Source organism: Mastacembelus armatus, chromosome 15 (genome assembly GCF_900324485.2).
Source record: "Mastacembelus armatus chromosome 15, fMasArm1.2, whole genome shotgun sequence".
NCBI lineage: Eukaryota > Metazoa > Chordata > Actinopteri > Synbranchiformes > Mastacembelidae > Mastacembelus > Mastacembelus armatus.
In genome coordinates this window covers 23353593-23376140 of record NC_046647.1, presented here as the reverse complement: position 1 = coordinate 23376140, position 22548 = coordinate 23353593, and the positions used below count along the sequence as shown (strand labels likewise).

Genomic DNA, 22548 nt, shown 5'->3' with positions numbered 1-22548 from the left:
CACCCATTGTGACTGCCAGTCTTTCTCCTGCACATCATGTCAGGCCACTGTGACTGTGAATGATTCATTCATCAGTCATTCACTCTGTGGTCTCCCTCTCAGTCGAGCTGACGACAGCTGCCCTTCACTTTAACAGCTCTAAGTCAGCTCTGTTCACTGGTGTTTCAGACGGTTGAATTATTGGGCCAAGATTCCTCATAGTCTGACTTGGCTTTAAGAGGAGCGCTGTGTGAGTTCTTGATGGGGGGCGCACCAGGTCAGTCAAGAAACAAGCCTCGCAGGAGAAAAGTTTACTCTGGATGTTTCGGCTCTCGTCTCTAAGAGGAGGAAAGTCATTTCAGCCCCTCGCTCACGGGCACAGGGGAGAGTTTGGTTTGGACACACAGATCAGTTCCATGTTTCAGTCCAGGCTCCTCACCTTCCCTTCACTCTTTAACCAGGCTGCACAGCAAATTCATCTTTAAATGTCTACGTATGCCACCACCTGTGAGTAGACCTGATCAATATCTACAATCAGATATATGAAGTGAATATTGCTCCGCTTGGCTCAGGGTCAAACACACCAGCTGCCCACAGCATCACTGTTTGTTGCACATAATGTGGCACAAACCAGATAAACGGCATCTGGACATACGGGAATTAATAATAATAATAAAATAATAATAATTACTTCTTTCCTGTGATACTGAAACAGGCTCAGGTTGTCTCCTCCTGGCTACATATGAAGGGTCAGTAAATGGTGACGGCTCAGAAGAGGACGAGCTGAAAACAGTCAGAGCGAGGGGGGGAAGCAAAGCTAAAACCGGCTTCATCGAGGATTCCTCTTGATGTGGGGGTGGGTGGAGCTAGCCTGCAGTGACTTCACGTTCATACGTGCTAACATCAATGGAGAACTGCTATCTGACCCTGTGCTGAGTCTCTCTGGGGAGCAGGAGCCGGGGAATGGATGGTGGGTGATTCCTGTGTGCTCCTTAATGTTTTTGATCTCACTTGGATCTAAATCGTTGCTTAGGTTCATATGTGTGAGCGCTGTGATTAGGCCCGACTCTGATCATTACACAAACACACACAACCACCAGCTTCAGGCTTCGAACATCCATCCATTGATCTGATGAGGAAAACAGCAGCAGAGCTGGACGCCCCCCAGGGAGCAGCCTGACTAGAAGTGACGAGCGTCTTATTGGGCCTGATTTCCTGAAAACAAGTCTGGGGCTGCGATGACGAGCTAATGCAAAAGCATCAGGTGGCGTAAGGAGGGAAGCAAGACAAAAAAAAAACTGCCAGAGAAATTTCAGGAAACTGTCTTTAAATGTGTTAAATGTCCTTTCACTGATTTGATCTGTAGCTTTATCGGTCCAGAGATAGACTTGTGCTGAAGATAAGAAACGTCAGGTGCTGAGCTTATTTCACCAGGTAGAAACACTGATCCTACCTCAAATCAAGGGTCCTCTTCCTTAGTGCTAGTAGTTAAACCTGGGGCTGCTGCAAAACACCCAGGTCTAGTTAAATGTCTTCATTATAATCGAGGAGCAAGAAAAAACGAATAGACCTTCTACGACTCGTTGATGAGCACAATCTGCTCTGATCTGACGTAGCACCATACAACTCAGCTGGACTCAGGAATGTTTTTTGCCCTGCAGCTTAACACGCTAGATTTGTTTTCCTTATTTCCTCACAGCTTCTTGGACACTTTGAGTCATTTCCTGAATCTCCACTTGTTCCTAATGCACCTGTTACCATTAACCTCTCTACAGTAGGATTTTTTCCTCGGCATAATTACCTCTCAGGATAGCACGCCTTCATTTTCTTTCTCGTACTGTCTGACATTTCTCGTTCCCCCTTCCCTCCCCTGCATTAAACTACACTGATTGTGACCACATTTAAAAAATAATGCGTTCTTGCAAAGTGCTTCGTTTTCCACCTGCTCTGCTCGTTTTCTCTGCCAGAGACTGGCCTTTGCCTCCTGCCTAGACCAGCAGAGGCTCCTCACAGCTGCTTCACTGTACAAAGACCAAAACTACCACCGACCTGACTGCAGTCTCCCAGAAAGGGAAGAAGAGAATCAAAAAGCAGTACACGTATGTATTTAGTCTGGCAGGCTAAATGTATACGTGTGAGAAGAGAGAGCCGGAGGGAGAGAAGACTGGCCTCGTGCTGACGCCGCATAAAGCTCCAGGTCTTAGTTGGGTCTGTGAGGAAGTGCTGCTGCCTTTCAGTGATTTCCACAGCTGCGCGGTGGTCGACAGCAACCGGGGGGATATCACATGTCGTCCATCTAGAGCAGCAACATGAGCCCAGACTGTGGAAAGTCAGGATGTCTCATTGAGATGAACGATTGATCCAGCAGTAAGTGTTGGAGGGAAACCAGGCGGGTCCAACCACATCAGACCTGCTCTAAAAGGGCTATTTGTCTTGATGTTTTCAGAGTAATACATTATGTCACTGGGAGAAACAGGCTAATGTCTGATAGTAATGTATGATTTTATACTTATTGGCTGTTGATCTGCACATTTTCATGTTGTTTCGTTAAGAGTCTTGTAAACTGTCCTACAGAACTACCTCCAGCTGCACAACCACAACACAGTCCAACTGTTCTCAGTGAGATAACAGACAGAAAACGGAAAATCTGACTGTTCAGTATCTCATTGATTTTTTTGTCAAACTGTCAAACTTTTCAATTCACATACTATCAAGCAAAAATCAGTTTTTCCCTTAAAAGGATATAAATATAGATGTGTTCTGACCTGCAAATCACCAAATCACCAGGCACTAGACCTTCATTATATTCAGAGAGCAAGATTTGCCAGTAACAACAGACTGTTCCAGAGCAGAATAACAGAGACGTTGAATAAATCCATGTCGTACTGCGTGACTCAGTGGACCTGATGACATCCTGATTACTTGTGCAGAGTGCTGGACTGAACATTAGAAGATTACAGAGGAAAAAAACATTTCTCTTCCCTTCACTGGTCCAAACCTACACGAAGAGAAGATCAGGCTCTAAGCGTTGAGCTAAAACACTACATGGACCAGAGATTCAGGCATCAAACCGGCCCTGACAGGCTGAAAGAACAATATCTTTACTGTGCCTTGACAGAAAATGTGACTTGAAGGGACTGATCATGAAACCTTTGGGCTATAAAACAGCCTCCTGCTCACTAAACTGCACCATAGCCTGCAGCTCTGTTGTGTTTCTGCTCCGTGATGACAACCAGGACACATCACGAAGCTTTTGATAATGCTTTAGATGCCATCACGTTTTAATGTGTTTACTTGGCTTTTGTTTAAACTGCCAGAGCCTGTTTTACATGATGGCTGACGGGATGAGGCCGTGAGGCAGCTCAACAATGACTAGTAAGACTGCTGAAGAGCAGCTGAGAACTGCTGGAACTTGTAAAAGCATCACAAATGGTCCTGAAACGCGTTTTTCTGTGGCTACGACGACGGAGATGTGGGATTTCATGGTTCAGACACAGCTGACAATTTACAACAGCAGCAACAATCAAATAAAAATGAGGAAATCACCAGTAGGAGATAAAATGTCACATTAGCTGACTCTGCTATGTGTTGGACATAAAAAGCATCTGTTGATAGCGGAAGCTACTGCACAACATGCTTTGTCAAAATCATCGGTGCAAAATATAAGAGAGGCAGCACCTTAGTGGACACAACCTTATCAGGCCAACGTCAAATTAGAAGCAACTCCCCTCAAAACCAGACATAAAACCCTGCAGACGAAGTTCAGGGAAAAATCAGGCACAAAGTAAAGTCGAAAACTACTCTGACAAAAACAAATGTGAAACCTACCAGACTGTCCTGGTGGAGGTATTCCAGGTGGGACTCTGGGCAGGTACATCAGCACCGTCAGAACACCTGCTCTGCTCCCCCAGCAAGGCTCCATGGCTATGGGCTTCGGCACTGCCTGCACACACACAAAAGATAAACACACACACGATGAACTTACACTGATGCACAGTAGGAAATCAGAATATAAAGATTCAGAAGAATAGATGAGCCTGTGTTTTGTTTACACCGTCACAGCAGACGCTGACAACACGACTACAGTATATATGCATGTATGTTTCATATGAAGCTGCAAAATGCTCCTGTCACACCCGAGCATCAACCCGCTCGATGCGAAGGAAGCGGCAGACACTTAAACAACAGCAGCTCCAGCCACACTGCCCAGATCCCTGTTGCCTCCTTCCCCAGGATCAAAGCTCCCAGCTGGGGCGAGCAGACTGACTGGCAGCCTGTGGAGTCCCACCTGCTGTGCAGCAGATGCAGACAGGTAGGAGTTCACTCTGCATGTCCAGGTAAGTGTGCAGACACACACGTTTAGCTATCAGCTGTCACATCTATTCTACTCAAGCATGTTGTCATTCAGCATCCTCTACGTGCATGTTCATATCAATAACGACACTCCCTGCACCCATCCATCACACCAGCGTCCCATGGAGCCTCAAACCAAGTCAGGCACCAAATGGAGAGGATTTGCACAGTAAGATATAAAACCTAATGTCTGTGATAGTGTTTCCACACAGGAACGAGTAGAGTGAGTGAGTTATTGATCAGGTTTGACCCTTCTGCCACACCGTACCACAGAGGTCACAGACACACACCCTGTTTATTAGTCTGGTGTGTGAGGACGTGAGATGGGAAGACGTGCTTGTGCACACACACACACACACACACACTCCTATCTTTGTAAAGATCCAGTCCCTGGATCCTGACCTTAACCTTAACCCGGTCTGCGTTGACCCTCAAGAAGGAGTCTGATAAAGTGAGGACCAGCCAAAATGTCCTCACTCAGAGGGAATTATGCTCAAAATGGTCCTCACAAAGATAGAAATACAGGACACACATACACTTCATAAAAAGTCAGTTTGTTTTACACACACTTTAACCTTTGTCTGATCCTTCCTCTGAGAGAGGAGCCAATCTGCCAGGTCATGTGACAACTGTAAGCCTTAAATGACAATAACAACCTAACCTATAAAACTGTTGTTGACATGACAAACAGAAAGGCACTCACACACACAATCGTCCAGTTTGTGTGTTTACAGACCCACTAAAACATGATGTGCAAACGTGATGTGTGTGTTGTTGAGCTATGAGACGAGGAAGCATAAACCCTGTCACATATGTGAGTGTGGTGACCAGCTATGAGCAGATATTGTTAATAAAAAATCATTAAATGCATCGTTTTTAGATATTTTTTTTATCCGTGTAGTTAAAGCATCTTTTATTTTCCTGGATTTTTTGTTTTATTTTTGTGTTGTTTTGTCACATTTGCTCTGATGAACAATGTATGCAGATTTATTCACTGATTGTTGTAAATAAAAATGATCAACAAATGAAGCAACTTTTCATTTCCTCTGGATCCTCTGCCATCTGCTGCTTCTTCTGAAAGCAGAACACACTGAGGGATGTTAAACACACCTAAACTGTGAGAGAGTCCAGAGTGTGGCTGAAACGAGCCGCCGACAGCACGACTGTGTCAAAGTGCATAAATATAAAACAGGCTGCTGTGAGCAAAGCACCATCTGTGCTCAATAACAGTAAATAAATGTTTACAACAACAAAATGGCTGTCCAAATATTTAATCGCTACGAATGACCTTCAGTTCTGAGGAGTTAAAATCATATGTGGCTCTAAATTAAAGAGCTGAAATGTGGATAAATGAATCAGCAAGCATTCGGACTAATTAGAGGATATAGCCACACAGTCGGCTGCTGTCAACGTAGTTACAAACTTAACACAACACAATACTCGGACCACCTAAGCACATACAGGACACACACACACACACGTCCTCCAGTGCTAATAGGTTTAAGTGCTGGAGCGTACAGCGTAATTAGAGTCTAGAGCCTCCTCTGTTTGTTTGGCGCTCTCAGCGTGTCAGGAAATGATGAATTCCCTACTAACGAGAAACACACACACACCTGACTCTGTAGCTAGACCTTCCCATTCACAAGCCGCCATTCTCCTGATTGAGATCACATGCAGTTAGAACAATGACTCGCTGTTCTGTTTGGGCTGTTTGGAAAACAAAATGGGGACAGAAGAACAAGATGCAAAATGAGTAACAGGTGTGTCTTTGTTTACACACACACACATTTTAAGCATGTTTGCACACTTATTTTCTTACTTTATGCAGGGGTGTATGTTATTCTGTCAGCACGGCTTCAACAGCAGCAGCAACTCACGTTACTTTGTGTGTGTGTTTTGAGTTACAACCCACTAACTCTTTTGATCTACGATGCAGATAATCGAGTAAAAACGAATACACAGACTCACAGTCGTGTTTACGTTACATCACGTTTACGAGACAGTATTTCCTCCAGGAAATTACAGCACAGTTGAGGAGACGGGCATTAAAATTCACTCTTAAAGGATACCTGCAGAGCAATGAGTCAAGTAGAGGTCAGCTCAGTACACAGATTAAAGTGTCTGCTGTCAAGTAAACACAAAAACAATAAGCTGTGCATTAGGGAAAAAGGAACAGCTCTAAATTATGACAATGACATCCTGAAAACAACAGAATTCAGCTGTTGACAGATCCGAGCATGATTGAAAGGATTAAAGCTCAAAAAACGAAATGAAATGAAAACAGATAAATTGGCAGATAAGATGAAAAATGGTGATTTAAAGCTAACTTCTGATTCTTAACACGTACAGAAGGAAAAACCAGTAAAAGATCAGCTCACTCATTCGTATCCTTGACAAAACGTTCTCGTGAGAAGCATCTGTTCCTGTTTGGCGTCATCTCTGAGCATATTCTGTTCTGGTAACACCGAGCAGCCACTACGCCAACACCGTCAACTGCAGAAATGTGTGAAAACTCACTCAAAGCTCTGCAGGACGGTGCTGCTAGTGATCACGACGACACACGGTGAGAAAACCTTTATTTTATTAGCATCAGTCAGAGCAACGGGGCCAGTTGTCGGTAACAACACATGGTAGTGGGAGAAGAAGTGTGTGAGCATTTCCATTAGCAGTTCAGCTCTCCACACACACACACACACACACACACACACTTGATCGCAACGATTAATAACAGGCCGTTTTGCAAAATGACAAATCTAACAGCAGAGACGTTGGTGCATGTGCCTGAATCATTGTGATGTGTTTGTGCCAGCATAGCTCTGTGTGTGTGTGTGTGTGTGTGTGTGTGTGTGTGTGTGTGTGAGGCAGAGAGAGTACATAATGAAGCAGAGCCAGGGAGTTGCAATGGCTTTAAGAGCTTTCCCTGGATGCCGTCCCAAACTAATCACGGTAAGTGTGAGAGAGAGCGAGCTAAAGTGACAATAAAGAGAGAGAGAGGGGTAGAAGTGCTAAGGAATGAACTGAAAAGAAACAGGCAGAGGTGCATTTAGGGGTTAGTGAGGTTAGTGCGGAGAGTCCAGGTCCCATCTGAGTCCGTGGTAAAATCCTGCTGAGCTGTGTGTCCAGTATAAAAGCTTTCTCAGCTGACAGACCAGAGAGAGAGAGATCAGAGTCTCTCTCTCTCTCTCTCTCTCATTTTATTTATATTTTAAATATCAAGCGCCACTTAAGGCCAGACAAGGGTTTTTGCTGACTGTGGGCACTGCAGAAATTGGCTACCTGACAATGCTGAGCCATTTAGGTTCTTAGTTCTATAAACAGTAATTGCAAATGAGAGTGGTGGTTTTATTTTTTAGAGGTTTGGTGCCATTTTTGAGAGCGACACCGGAGCAATAATCCCATCTCAGTTTGTTTTCAGTCCATTGCAGTCAAAGTTACATGCAGGCCTTATTTGTTCCTCTTCGTTTCTGTCTGTTCAGCCATGCAGACTGTCATTACTCAAGCACATCATCCCGGTTCTGATGAAAGTGCTTCTATTTTAATTATCACAGCTGTCTACACAGACTGCATAATGGCTCGCATTTTACGCACAGAACTGTGACTCAAAGCATATTTTGACGCCACAAGTCTATTTTTCTAACCTCAGCGCAGGATGACATTGGTTTTGTATTGAGCTGTGAGTTCTGCCAAATCACTGCAGAGCCCCCAGCAGCTAAATGTTCCCGGTATAAACAAAGAAGATGAACAACTTAAATGGACGTATTTATCGGTTGGAATGAAAACCGCTCTGCTCTGAATGGCCACCACTCATCTATTTTTGGTTTATCTAAAGCATTTCTCATGTAAATTCTCATTTCACAAACAACAAACCCATCAAACACTGTGAAGCAAAATTTCCAAACAGTAAAATCAGGACTGCACAGAAATTGCAGCTGCTATACTGAAGAATAAAAGTGAAAAATGTTCATTTCTTTTTTAGCCGCAGTAATACGTCCTGTACGTTTGCATCCTGTTTTTTTATATCGTGTCTCATTTATGTGTCTGTGATTTGTGCCTTGTATTTGTCTTCTATGAATAAAAACCAGAAGAGAGAACCTGCTGTACGTCCCTATTAAATAAAACAAGTCACAAACGGTTTAACCAGCCTGCATAGACGCTGCACTGCATTGAACACACATGGATCAGCTGACTGCTAACAACCAAGTGACCTTTGACCTTTGTCACTTAACAACCCATACCCTGATGCCTCACAGAAACACTCTGCTTGTGGTTTCTTCAGTCTTTACAGAAGCTGCTCCAACATTCGTCCAGACCGTGAGAGCACTTTCATGACACGTGTCTGACTAATCGGAGAACAGGAGTCGGCGGGTGCTGGAAACCTGATGACCACAGCGAACGTCACCGGGGAGCAGCGGCAGCGTCACACCAGCGTCGTTACACAACGTGCTTATCTGCCTGTGTAGGTAAAGAACAACGTGAGTCTATTTTTGGTTTGGTTATTTGTCCTCCTGCTTCTGTTTGGACACTGTGACATCACATACCTGAGTGCTGGTTAGAAACTTGGAACGATATTTTATTTTCTAACAGCAAAACAACCAGAAAGAGGAAACTCAGCCAATCTCACTCTCCTGCCTCTTTGCCTTCTCACTACATTTATCAGAAATAAAAAGCAGAGAAAACAGGAAGGTTTCAAGATGTTCTGGAGAAGTGAGGTCAGTAAAGTGTCAGACTCACCTCCCTCCTGCTTTTATCTAATCTCCTCACAGCTTCCTTCCTCCTCTCTCACCTCCTCTCCGGTCTTTTCATCCACGTCTCCTCTCTTTTGTGTCTTGCACTTGATTCAGACAAACAGTTGTTGCAACATTCGTTCCATTTTTGTCCCTGCGATGAACAAAGTGGTCAATTGAGTGGTGTTTATAGGTGGGAGATAGTGCTGCAGCAGCATGATAGATAAACCGTCTGAGGCAAAAGGAAACTGAGCCAAAAGTGTATCTTCCTCTGAAACAGCTATTGCTCTTTCTTTGCTCTGAAGGTGTGTTCTCTAACAGCTTTCACTGAGTTTGGTTCTCAATGTAGCGGGGGGGGGGGAACCAGAGTTATGGTGAGGGGCAAATGCATAATCCAGTCATCCAAATAAGCAAACAGCCTACTGAGTAAACACCTGCTGGACGGAAAGCTAGGCCTGAAAACACAGTCTATTCAGAGGTTCAGTTTCAGAGTAGGTGAAGCAAAAGATTCAGATTTGGACTTTAACAGACGGACCATGACACCGGAGTAAAGTGTTGATGAGGCTGGTTTGTGGATTGAAAATGCTGAGATGTGACATAAAGAGCGTCTGAGAAATTAAAAGTAATATTTTCACTTTAATAAGCTGTTACAGCTTTGGAGCTGCTCAGCTGCTTCACCTCCACCGTCCTCTCCCCTCGCAGCCTCTTCCCTGTGCATCAACGATTTACACCATTACCACTTATCAATAGCACTTCTGTTTTGCTTTTCGGGTGACTGGGCTCTGAGATGGCTCTCGGAGTCTGGAGAATGAGGTTAAGGTAACAGGTTATTGCCTCATGAAATTCAGCTACAGGAAAACACCGACCACCCCTGCTCTGCAGCCACGAGGAACACAGATCACTACTTATGGGATTTCAGCAGTTCATGCACCTTTTTGTCATCTTTAATTCAGTATTTATCGAGGCTGGACTGGGACTATGAATCAACACAGTCTTTGGGCTTTTCCTGAAATATTTCCCTAAAACAATGAGTTTAGGATGCCACATACATTTTACACAACAAACTGTATTTATAATAAAATAAACTAACCTAATTGTATGAACATATAATACAAAGTCAAGAAATTAGGGTAAATAAGTTGCAGACAGAACATCTGTGTATTTATTCAGTCCAGTATTGTCCTAAAATAGATTAAAATGTGGTTATAAAGTGACTAAAAACTACAGTCTCCTACTGGACAAGGAGAGACGGAGGATGAAGGGTGGAAATAGAGAAGGTGATTCCAGAGAAGACAGAACAGACGGGAACGTGAGAGCAGGCGTAGCTGTGGCTGTGTAAGGTAATCACTGCTGAAAACCAATTATCATACAGTTTAATAATAGCGTGTCTGGAGGTCAGAGGACAAACACACGCAGAAAAATCCATGATGACAGTGTGATGACATGTTTGTGAAATCGCCTCCATCCACTCCTTTTTCCACCGGCCCACATCGTCTCCTCTGTTCCCCTCAGTGTCCCTCCCAATCGTCGCTGTCAGCTCTCTCCATCTTCCCCATTACTTCCATCACTCTCACTCTAGCGGTTCCCCCTAATGGCCTCCCCTCTCGCTCGCTCCATTTATCTGTCTCTCCGTTTCTGTCTGTCTCATTTTCTCTACTGTTTCTCTCCGACCGACTTCATCAACAGCGCTGAACCAACACGAGCCAACTTCTTACAGCCTCAGCCTCCTCCTCTGATTTGCTGATCCTGAGCACCAAGGTCAAAACTCTACCTGCTGTTTTGACCGATCCCAGTGAGAAGCTGATTCCAGCTTTATGTTGATAAAACAAAGCTGTATTAAATATGGATGGATCCTGTTCTCACTGCAGACGTCCTGACATGTTTTAATGTGTTTATTGGGAACAACATAAACACAAATAGACACAGAGTCAAGTAAATCTTCACCAAAGGGCTTTTAAACAGTCGGAGGAAAAACTCAGTGCTCATCTTATCTTTGTTCGTATCAACAGCAGCCTCAGGCGCAGTCTCAAGACGCAGGAGGATCTTTGTTATGCTGATTTTTGGGGTGTTATGCTTCTTATCGTTTTCTGTAGAGGCACCGACGTGTCGGTGAGGGTTTGACAGAAGTTTGTTAAATCTGAACCTGCTAATGAATCCTTCATCCCTGAATCCCTTATTATCTATCACTTTAATATCTGTTGGGCTTAGTTTTGTTTTTTTAGGTCGAGATAGAAAAGCTTTTGTTGCTGCTGCCTCAGCGACATCCTGCCTAGGAAAAGACTCACTATTGTCACACTGGCAGCTTCGGTTCTACGCTGGAACCAGTAAAACTGTTCAAGAAATCCAAAGGTTACTTGAGGTCATGAATGATCACTCCTCTCTTTGTGCTCTCTCGCTCTTCCTCCTCCTCCCTGCTGGCATTTTAAGTGGCTCTACGCTGACACAAAGGGCTCAGTGATGGATTGAGGGACTCCAACATGCGGTAACCCTGACCCGCCTGCCTGTCAAACACATCTCAGACCGGCACACACGTGGGAACACACACATACACTAACACTGCATTGCTCCCTGACCCCTGAGGTGTGGAGAGCGACCCCCTGTTGTGGCCCCCTTAGCCGATTAGACCGGCCAAGCATGTCCATCCCTGCAGGGCAGAAAATTGTTGTGTCCAATCCTCTCTCCATCCAGAACCTCTTTTTATATTTCGTCCTGTCTCTGAATCTGTCGCTGTCCTCCTCAGGGAGTCCTCTGGATTCAGAGGAAATGGTGCTGATCAGTGAGCAAGACAGTGTGTGAGTGTGTGTGAGTGTGCGTGTGTACGTGTGTGTGTGTGCGTGTGTACATGTGTGTGTGTGTGTCGACCTGCCCACTCATGTGACAGTCCACTTCAGGTGGGAACATAGTTTCAGAATCTTGTTTGTGAATTTAAGGAATGTTAGCATGTTTTGACACATGAATACATGATTAATTATGGGAGCTTTTTCCTTCACTTTCACGTATTTCACACGTATGTTCATATCAACACGCCGTGACCCCAAGGTCAGCAATGGCCCGTGTGAATCATAAGAACAGGTTCAACCTACGAGACGAGCCGCCATCTTCTCTGCTCTCGTTCGTACAGTGCCACCAGTGACAGAAACCTTCTGGCCCACTGGTTGGTGCAGTCTGCATCTGTTGAAGCAGAATTATCGGCGTGAGAACAAGAGATAACAGCTATTTTACATTTTGAGCAGCGATAAGGTTGGAAACAGCAGGTGTCCTTGCACAGAATGTAATCAGTGATCGCATCACAGTTATTAATCCCTCTGGTCTCACACTGGTCCTGCTGGAGTAGGAGTGACACTTATATTTGACCTCAGTGGTAAATTCCAACACGTAATTAAATAGTCAAATTTATCAATAAAACACGGTTTGTTAATGCAGTAATTCTGCTGCAGTTCATTTAAAGGGAGACCAGGTTCTGGTCCTGGGTGTTGTCTACATTTGGATCCCAGGGTGTCAGAGGACCGGGACGGTCTCTGGGGTGGTTCAGACCAAAAGGACTGAGTGAAATATCAACTACATTCACAGGTCAACACAGTTTAGGCAGCAGTTGTGGAAAACGGTGAACACCACTGACTGATGACCTCTGACCTTTAGAGTGAGTGAACCACAGAGTGAGCATGTGTCGCTCGCACGGCTGTTTCTTCCTTTTCCCTTTAACGAATAAACAAGTGAAAATGTGCAGTTTGCCATTTACATCTGGATTCTGCTCATAGCCTGAGGAGAGGCAGACGGAGGGAGCAGAGAACATATTTGAGGTTTTTCTAAGAGAAGAAGAAAATCCCTTCGAGCCTCGAGATCGAGACGAGATTTTCTGGCACAAAGTGGTAACTTCATCCCTATAATCAGAGAGATCCAACTGGCGATATGACATGCCTCGTCCGATTTCTCCTCCTCCTCCTCCTTTTCTTCTCTGATCTCCATAAAAACTGTGCTTCATGTCTCATAAACACTTTGTTGTCACCTACAATTGGTAAACAAATAAACAGACAGGCCCTGCAGAGCTGACACTCTTGTCTCTGAGACAGCCCTCTGCAGGATGTCCTCCAGCATCATCCTGACAGCTCTGCTTCCTCATCCACAACGAACACACAGACAGAGTGGTTTAGGTAAGGAGAGGACACAAGGAGACAGGAGAGGAAACAGGGAGAGAGGAGAGGAAACAGGGAGAGAGGAGAGGACACAAGGAGACAGGAGAGGAAACAGGGAGAGAGGAGAGGAAACAGGGAGACAGGAGAGGAAACGAGAGGAAACAATAAGACAGGAGAGGAAACAAGGAGACAGGCGAGGAAACAAGGAAACGAGAGGACACGAGGAGACAGGAGAGGAAACAGGGAGAGAGGAGAGGACACAAGGAGACAGGAGAGGAAACGAGAGGACACAAGGAGACAGAAAAGGAAACAAAGAAACGAGAGGAAACAAGGAGACAGGAGAGGAAACGAGAGGACACAAGGAGACAGAAAAGGAAACAAAGAAACGAGAGGAAACAAGGAGACAGGAGAGGAAACGAGAGGAAACAAGGAGACAGAAGAGGAAACGAGAGGACACAAGGAGACAGAAAAGGAAACAAAGAAACGAGAGGAAACAAGGAGACAGGAGAGGAAACGAGAGGAAACAAGGAGACAGAAGAGGAAACGAGAGGACACAAGGAGACAGGAGAGGAAACAGGAAACAAGGAGAGAGGAAACAAGGAGACAGGAGAGGAAACAAGGAAATGAGAGGACACAAGGAGACAGGAGAGGAAACAAGGAAATGAGAGGACACAAGGAGACAGGAGAGGAAACAAGGAGACAGGAGAGGAAACGGAAATGAGAGGACACAAGGAGACAGGAGAGGAAACAAGGAGACAGGAGAGGAAACGAGAGGAAACAAGGAGACAGAAGAGGAAACGAGAGGACACAAGGAGACAGGAGAGGAAACGAGAGAGGAGAGGAAACAAGGAGACAGGAGAGGAAACGAGAGGACACAAGGAGACAGAAAAGGAAACAAAGAAACGAGAGGAAACAAGGAGACAGGAGAGGAAACGAGAGGACACAAGGAGACAGGAGAGGAAACAAGGAGACAGGAGAGGAAACAAGGAAATGAGAGGACACAAGGAGACAGGAGAGGAAACAAGGAGACAGGAGAGGAAACAAGGAGACAGGAGAGGACACAAGGAGACAGGAGAGGAAACAAGGAAATGAGAGGACACAAGGAGACAGGAGAGGAAACAAGGAGACAGGAGAGGACACAAGGAGACAGGAGAGGAAACAAGGAAATGAGAGGACAGAGGCAGAAAGTTAGAAAGATAAAAAGATGAAGTATAATGAAAAGCTGCAGAGGAGAAAGGAGGAGACAAACAGCAGTGCAGGACAGATGACGAGGGAAGAAAGGATGACAAGACTGGGGAAGAATGATATTCTTTAAAACACACACACACACACACACACACACACACACACACACAATAGCTCTAAGCTGCACCGCTGGGAGCCGGTGGCTCGGAGTTGCACTCAGCGTTGGTGGGAACGGAGTCGGCTGCTTGTCAAGTGAATCGCTGAGCGGCGTTTGAAGACTCCCACAGAGGGACTGAGATCGAGTGTCATGTTGAATCAGCTTTTTTGCTCCTAGAGCCTGAATGCACCATTACGCCAAATTATTTATAATTTTCATCTATTAGAGTGCTAATCTGTCCACAGACTGTGCTGCCTCACATACTCACACACAGCCTTCCTTCCTAACTGCTGCACTTCGTCTCTTTTTATATTCTCCTTATTCTTCCTCTCATTTCGCCTGCACATTGTTTTTCTGCACATCCTGCCTTTATTGCCGCTCTCCTCCCCTCATATTTTGCAGCAAACTCTCAGTAGAGTTGCACGGAGGGAGGAGCCTCCGGTTACAGAATCTTGTTTCCTAGGAATGGATGGACAATAAACCAAATCGAATCACCGCCGCAAATATTTTAGCTTTAATTTATTCCCAGTTTTCGAAGAAAGGTCCAACAATGAATCAGCCGACAGCTCAGTCCAGAAACTCTGACTGGTCAGCGTCTCATCAGTCCACACAAACACAGCAACAGCAAACCAGCAAGGACAGGAACGCCATGTAATGACGGTACTAAACTGTGTTAGCTGCTATAAAGACAAATCAGGATCTGACTGACATGCACAAGCTTCACTTTCTAAATTCCCATGTCAACATTCTGACTATTTTTCTATGAAGTTTTAGTTTTTATTCCTCATCATGACTCGGGTTTACAATAATTACCGTCACATGTCCGATACGGATGGAAGAACTCAGAGCAGCTTGGGGGGGGGAGGTCAGGGAGGATATACGATGGACTCTGATTCATGCTCCATCCCAACAGGCTATTAGAGTCTCTTTCATTTTATTCCTGAGCATGGACACACCTTATGGGAAATATTTTAAACAAAGCATATTAAAGCTTTATGGCCATATATTCAGACAACAGATGGGACTTTTACTCCTGGAAGACTTTATGTGTGAAATAACTCCAACCACTTAGCTGCTCAGCCCGCACGCCTCTTCCCTAAAAGACTAAGACATTCTGTGTGTGTGGTCCCTGTTTCTCCCTCTCTTCGTCTTTTATGTCACTCTCCTCTTCCCCCTCTCCATCATCATGCCTCTCTTCTTGTTTACTTCTTGTCATGTTCTCTTCTATGCCTCAGGATGGGACTCTGGGTCACATCCTTGTCTCACCACACCTGAATATTAAGCACAAACATGAGTTTGTGTGCAAATGAAAGAAAGAAATGGTGTGTGTGTGTGTGTGTGTTGTGCAAATTTCCATTTTAATCATCACGTTGGTGAGCGAACAATCCTCTTACTGGAAGGGAGGACAGAAGGGCCACTTCACAACCTGTCCCCCATCTCCCTAACTTAATCCCCCCGTTCCTCGCCCTCTGAGACGACAAATTAATCATCGCTGGAATGCCTCATGAAAACTAAACTTTTTGTCTCTACTTAACTCAGGAGGTGGAGGATATCTTCCATTCACCTCCCCAGTTCCTCCACACACACTTTTGCTGTCCTCTCCACTATTCCTTTCACTATTAGCGCTGAAAAGATGAATGTGTTTTCTGTCTGACAACCATGTGTAGTTGCATCCACAGGGGAGGATATACACACTTATCTAAGTGCCTGGTTGCTGCACATACACACATGTGCAGCATAAATGCACACACGTGCACGCCAAGACATGCACAAGAACCCACAACAATGCTCCGACGGCCATCATCATTCCTGAAAATGTTTTTTTTTTTTGTTCCTCCAGATTCAGTATTGATGGATTGTAGAGCAGGACGGGTGGAGATATCGATCAAGGAGAAAAGAGGAGAACTGAGAAACACACTCATCATTAAGAGGACAGCGAGGAAAAGGCTGTATACTGAGGAAATGGCCTAATGAGAAAGAATATGGCTGCCAGGCACCACAGTGCGGCCTGGTTCCCCACCAGCTGAGTAAAACTAGAAATCTCTGAGAGACTGAAAAAGGTCTGGTGTTGCACCTCTTTCTCTAATCAAACATATTAAATATTGCCATATTAAATCACAATCAAAGGCTCAGTGAGCATCAAACAGGTTGGAAGACGTGGCCTTTGCATGAGGTCAGTGGTGTCTTCAGAGGACAATTAGTTTCCAGGTATCAGGTATAAAAATGTCACCAGAGACCAGCTTGTCTCCGTTTTTGGTTGCTCCATATCGAGTCTCATGACAAGTAAAAATGAGGTCTCACAAACTGCGTCACAGCAAAATGTTCTTCGGTGGCACTGTTGGACCCGGTCCTCTGAGGTGTTTCAGGGGAGACCGGACCTAAAACCAGCTATTTATTGTTCTCGCCACTGCTCAGCAAAACATGGCAACTCGCTGTCTGCTCAGGAGGAACTGTTTGCAAGTCTCATGGGAAAATCCTGGGGAAAAGCAATTCAGCATAAAGGCCCAAACCCTGTTTCCTCACAAGCATAGAGGAAAATCCACAGCATTATTGTGCCGCACTGTACAACCCTGTCCGTTTTTGATCTCCTCGTTCCTCTGCTTGGTAATTCTTACCACCCACACAACAAACAGACATTTCTTCTGTGTGAAGTTCACCTTCAGTAACATTTAACTGTAAACTGAGACACAACTGCAGCTGCTTTTCTTTTTACACTTTAGAAACAAGTCACTGTCACTGACATGTTGTCTAGAATCACAAAACCTCCAACATCCACCTCTCAATTCCAAACACTCGGATATAATGAGCTTCGTCTTTCTGTTGGTGACTGTCTTTGTGTCTCTGCACATCTCATGTCAGGTCCGTTAGGTTTCATACATAACATCCACTCCTCCTGCAGTGAAGACGGCAGCCATGAAGACGCGTTTACTGCTCTCTGTTGTTTTCTACTCCCTTCTCACCTCACATGCACAGACTTACTGTAAACACACACTCCCTCGTTTTGCTTCCAAGACCTTTGCTCTCTCCCATAAACACACACTTTTGACAGGGGACAGAAACCAAACCACAGTCCTGCACCGTTGTACACAAGCAAACACGATATCTGGTGTCAGAAGGTTAAAGAATGGATGGAAAGATGAAGAATTTTTATAAAGTTAAAATTATTATTTTTTTTTACTTCACCAAATATGTTCTAAACCACCTTACAAGCCAAGAACACAGTGTTTTTCTGCTCTATCTCTCGACAAACCAGTTGTAATCGCAGAAGCGAGAACAAAGTGATGTCGGTTTATTGCACATCTGACAAGCTCAAGTAATTGAAATCCAAATCCTGCTTATCTTTCCCCCCTACAAGAACTAGTGGGACACAGAACCTGGACTGACAGCTATTAAAAAAAAACTGAAGGGGCTGTAAAGAGTCCAGAACATCTGAAATGCTGCGATTCCAGAACGGGACAAATATAAAACACGGTTTCATGAAATTTGGTCAAAGATCCAATAAAACATTTGTTTACCATCTAAAATATATCAGGGGGTTACGTATGTTTTCCCACGGTGAAACAAAAAGACTGTGTCTGGTCCACGTCTCAGTACAACAGGTTCTCCGTTTGTCTCTTGTGACTCCTGTTTGGGTTCAGCCTTCCACAGCTGATTTCTAAAACATACCTGATCAGAAGACCGGCACTCTGAGACCTGTTCACCTGTTTACACCTGGACCTGTTGCATGAAGAAGCTGGACCTGCACACACGAATGGAGCAGACTGGGAGAATCTAATTTGATGTTTGTGCATATCAGATCAGTAAAACCTGATCACAGACTAAACTCTACTAAAACACAAATGAACAGTGACAACCCAGATCTAATAAAACAGCTACAAATAATAAAACCTGCTTGTCACAGATCTGACAAAATGTCCCACTTCAGGGCTCGTATCCTTCAAAGTCTTATTTCAATCACAGCATCACAACAAGGCGGCTTCCTTCCCTGGGCGACGAAGGCTCTGCTGGGTGGTGACAACCAAAAACCAAAGAGTGGACGTTTAAGTGCCGGGTTTAAACTCAGTCAAATACAGTACGAATGTTAAAGGCTCATGTTTTTGGAAATGCACGTGTATTTACAAACAGGACTCCTCCAGAAAACATCACGGTTTTAAATATCAACTCAACATTTCATACCAAAGCACCAACTTCCACTTAGGGGTGAACAGGGAGCAACAAAGCTTGGACTGGATTGTTATGTAGATAAAATGCATCAGATAACAGTTATTTTGTTGTGTTGTTAGTTTGAACATCATTTCAGACACAAACATCAGGGTTAGTTTCTAGATTCACTGACCTGACACACAAAATTGTAGAGATTCTTCCAAAAGTAAAAAAACAAAACACCACCACCTTCAGTCTGAACCAGGAGACCAGAGTCAACCATCACTTTCCATGGTGTGACCTCAGACATGGTGTCCCTGAACACTTGGCATCTTTGTCCTCACCCTGAATTACTTCAAATTGCTGGATGGAAAAAGAGGAAAGAAAAACACCAGAAGAACTATCCTCTTATCGTGCTGTGTTTTCTTGTTTTTCAGAATTACGTCTCGGAGACAGAGGCGTGGCCGACGGAGGAAGAGAAAAAGACAAAGAGAGTGATGAGGAGACAGAAAGAGAGATGCTGCAGGTGCTTCTCTTCCAGCCGGTGAAACAACATTCGGCCTGGACACGTTTTATAATCTGTCTGATGATGAAAAGAAGAGAAAAGGCAGCACAAACAGAACATGAAGAGGAATGGGTTTGCTTTAGCCTTGTTTGTGCTGACAGAGGTGTGAGTTATTGAGTTAATAACAGCACTGTGCATTGGTGTGCGAGTCTACGCCTTTCAGCTGTGAGACACACAGGAAGTGACTGTAAACCTAAAGGAAACCAGGGGAGTCTACATCTAATTGTCCATGATGAATGTAAATGAGCGTGTCTGTGTTTCATGTGTCTTTTGTACCTTCCCTCATTTTTCTTCTCTGACTGACAGAAGCCGTTGCGTTATCTGATGAGCCCTGCAGTGCTGCGTACTGTGCATGTACTGTGGGTAGTATTTAGCTGTGTATTTTTATACCAAACACATAATACTCCCAGGTGTCATAAATATTCTTTATCTGCTTCTTTCCCCTTCATTCCCCCGCCCTGCATCCATCCATCCCTCTCCACCCACCAGCCCTCTTTCCTGAGGCATATTAAATCCCAGCAATTGAAGAATAAATACGCCACGTTAAAACATAAGATGTGAAATTGATTCATTCTTAGCTTTAAATAGCATTATGAAAACAGGAGACTGTCGTTAATCAGCAGTAAGGTGGGAACTGCAGATGCTACTTGCTGTGGGCTCATCAGCTTTACGACGAAGCGGCATCACTTTATGGAGGCAGTGGAAACATCGATTTATGCTGATGACTCTGCCTGTGTTCTGTAATGCAGCCATGACGGCTAAGAAGAGGAAGACGTGGCCTTTAGCTGCAAACTAATACCATATCCTCTGTGTTCTAGTGAGCTGCTGTGTGCTTTATTTATTTTGGGGATTTTGATCTGTGATTTTTTTGATCTCCCCTATTTGTATTTTTATATTGCACCATTTAGTGTTTATCTGTATGCACCAAGAGTCTGAAGCAGTTTCAGTTCTCTGTGAGCTCTACCTGAGGCTGAACTGACAATAAAGCAGATTTTGACTGTGGAAAGCTGTGGTCAGACAGACGGACAGGGCCATGTGATACCACAGGCTTTGTGCTTTTCAAAGACAAACTCAAACATACAAATATATAGTTTGTGTGTTTGAAGGACAGTAAGTTGTTTTTGCCATTTTAAAAGCCAAGGATATGACGACTCTACATTTACAGGTCAATGTCTGTATCATTAGAAAAATAGAAAAGCATTTAGTTTAATTGGTGTCTAATGTAAAAAAATAATAATTATTGGTATGATTCCTTCAGAATAAATTAAATAAAGATAAGCAATAATAGAATAATTATTGTCAATTGTTTGTGTGATGAGGCCTAACTCTGTATCTGTCATCATCTTCTGTTTTTCTCACCAAAGGTTGGAGTTTGAATTTTCATCCCCTGGAAACAGAACCGATAATTTACAGGAGCTGAGATGAAACTGCACAGGTCCACACATTTCCTTCCCGCTGTGACACATGTGGTGAGTATCATTAACCCGCCCCAGACACCTCTCTGTGTGAAAACTCTTCAAATAGAAATGATGGAAGGCTCTTGTTCAGAGGGAACCTATAATTGCAAGTCTTCAGCAGACAGAAAAGATGTCTCTGCAGGACAAACATCTGGAGAACCTTTTCAAGTCCTTTATGCATCCTGGGGAATCTAAATACGCCACATGCCCATGTGAATTTAAACATCTTATTGTGATAGAACCAAAAACGGTTTGTTCTTACAGTGACAGGGGAAAAAGACGTTTGTGGTGTGAGCAGAGATGCTGCTGAAAGGAAAGTCAAGAGCTTAGAGGAAACTGTGTCTGCTGTGTAAGAAGATAAAATGTTGACTCCTGTTGTTAGACGAGACATGGCGCATAAATGAGACGCTGGCGGTCACTACAGCACAGTATGTGTGTGTGAGCGTTTATATGTAGACATGCTCCTGACATTATGTTTATGTAGGACTAATTGGTTTCCCCACTTTGGTTGTAACAGGATAGATGATCTCTGCCTGGGTTATGTCCAACAGATTTCACAAATGTGTTTAATCCTTGGGTGCCGGGTGACCTGCCGGGTCCGATCCGATAGTTGTATGTCCGGATATGTCACCAAAGATCGTCGGATGAATTTGAATGCAGTCTAACAATTTTTATATCTAACAAAAGCTTAAAGTCTCACGATTCAAACGGTATAAATCAATTTAAGATTGAATAATCACAGCGACTAGTTTCTTAATATTTAACAACAGTACAAATACAGTACAATACGCTGCTCCTTACCTTTCTGTCGCGTTAGTTCATATGTGTAGTCAAACATGGAGTGCCGCATATCGTTCTGTTCGTTAGAATCCATAGCACAAAGTGCCCCCATGTTTTAGTCCAAAAGACGTAATATTGTACAGTAAATCCATAAATCCATCGTCCTCCTCATAAAAAGCCGTAATCCGCTTCGTTTTACGGTTGTTTTGTCCGTTTATTCAATAAAGTTTGACATAGCAAGCTTCTGTGAATCACATGAGGCCTCAATCAAACCTGTTTGTTACGTTTCACAGCGTCACTAACGGTAAAACCAATAGAATTCACACCCTCAGAGAAAATCCCAGTCAGGAGGCATAGTCTAACTTCGATTGACAGGAGAATCAGCCAGTCGCATTGTTCGTCAATGATGACTGACGCATCTTGTAGCCAATGACGAGGCCTTTACGACAGTATATGGCACGTCGTGCCAGATGACGCAACAGTGGGCTTTAACGCAGCCCCTCCTTATTGTAAATGTTGCCTTGACAACACTGGGCAAACAGCGCTAGAGGGGGAGGAGTCATGTTTCACATTTTACAGCGCAAACATAGAAAACTGGGACGCTTTTGCTTCAAACGGCACCAAGGCCGTCAAAATAACTCTTAAAATGTAAGAACAACAGCTAGTTTAATTTAGAGATATATACAGGATGTATACAGGACGTTTCTAAACCAACCAGACTAAAGATGTCTGACACTCTCTCGGTCCTGTTAGAGATTTATATTCCTGATATACGTAACATGGCACCTATGTCAACTTCAAGCTAAGTGTCCTGCAGTAATGCAGATGAAATGAGTGTCATAAATATAAAACGGTGAGAAGCTGCTGTGGGAGCAGGTGATTAATAGGATTTTACGTGTTTATTGATTTTAACATGTTAATTGTTCATAGTAGTATATACTTTTATTTTTATTTTTAACAATGTGCACAGGACACACATCGATAATGGAAAATTTAAATATAGAATAATAATACGAATGTAAACGTTAATTAAAAAGAACAACACTTTCTAATGCACTAATCCTCCATCGCC

At 43.9% G+C, this 22548-nt stretch overlaps 1 protein-coding gene across 2 annotated transcripts in view; it reads right to left on the bottom strand.

Moving 5' to 3' along the window:
- The window catches only part of atrnl1a (attractin-like 1a), a 167267-nt gene that overhangs the window by 5828 nt on the left and 138891 nt on the right, over nucleotides 1-22548 (bottom strand). For both annotated transcript variants that reach the window (XM_026309865.2, XM_026309866.2), the window contains one exon: nucleotides 3808-3922. In XM_026309865.2, the coding sequence (XP_026165650.1) occupies nucleotides 3808-3922 (115 nt within the window). The remainder of the gene's footprint in view (nucleotides 1-3807; nucleotides 3923-22548) is intronic.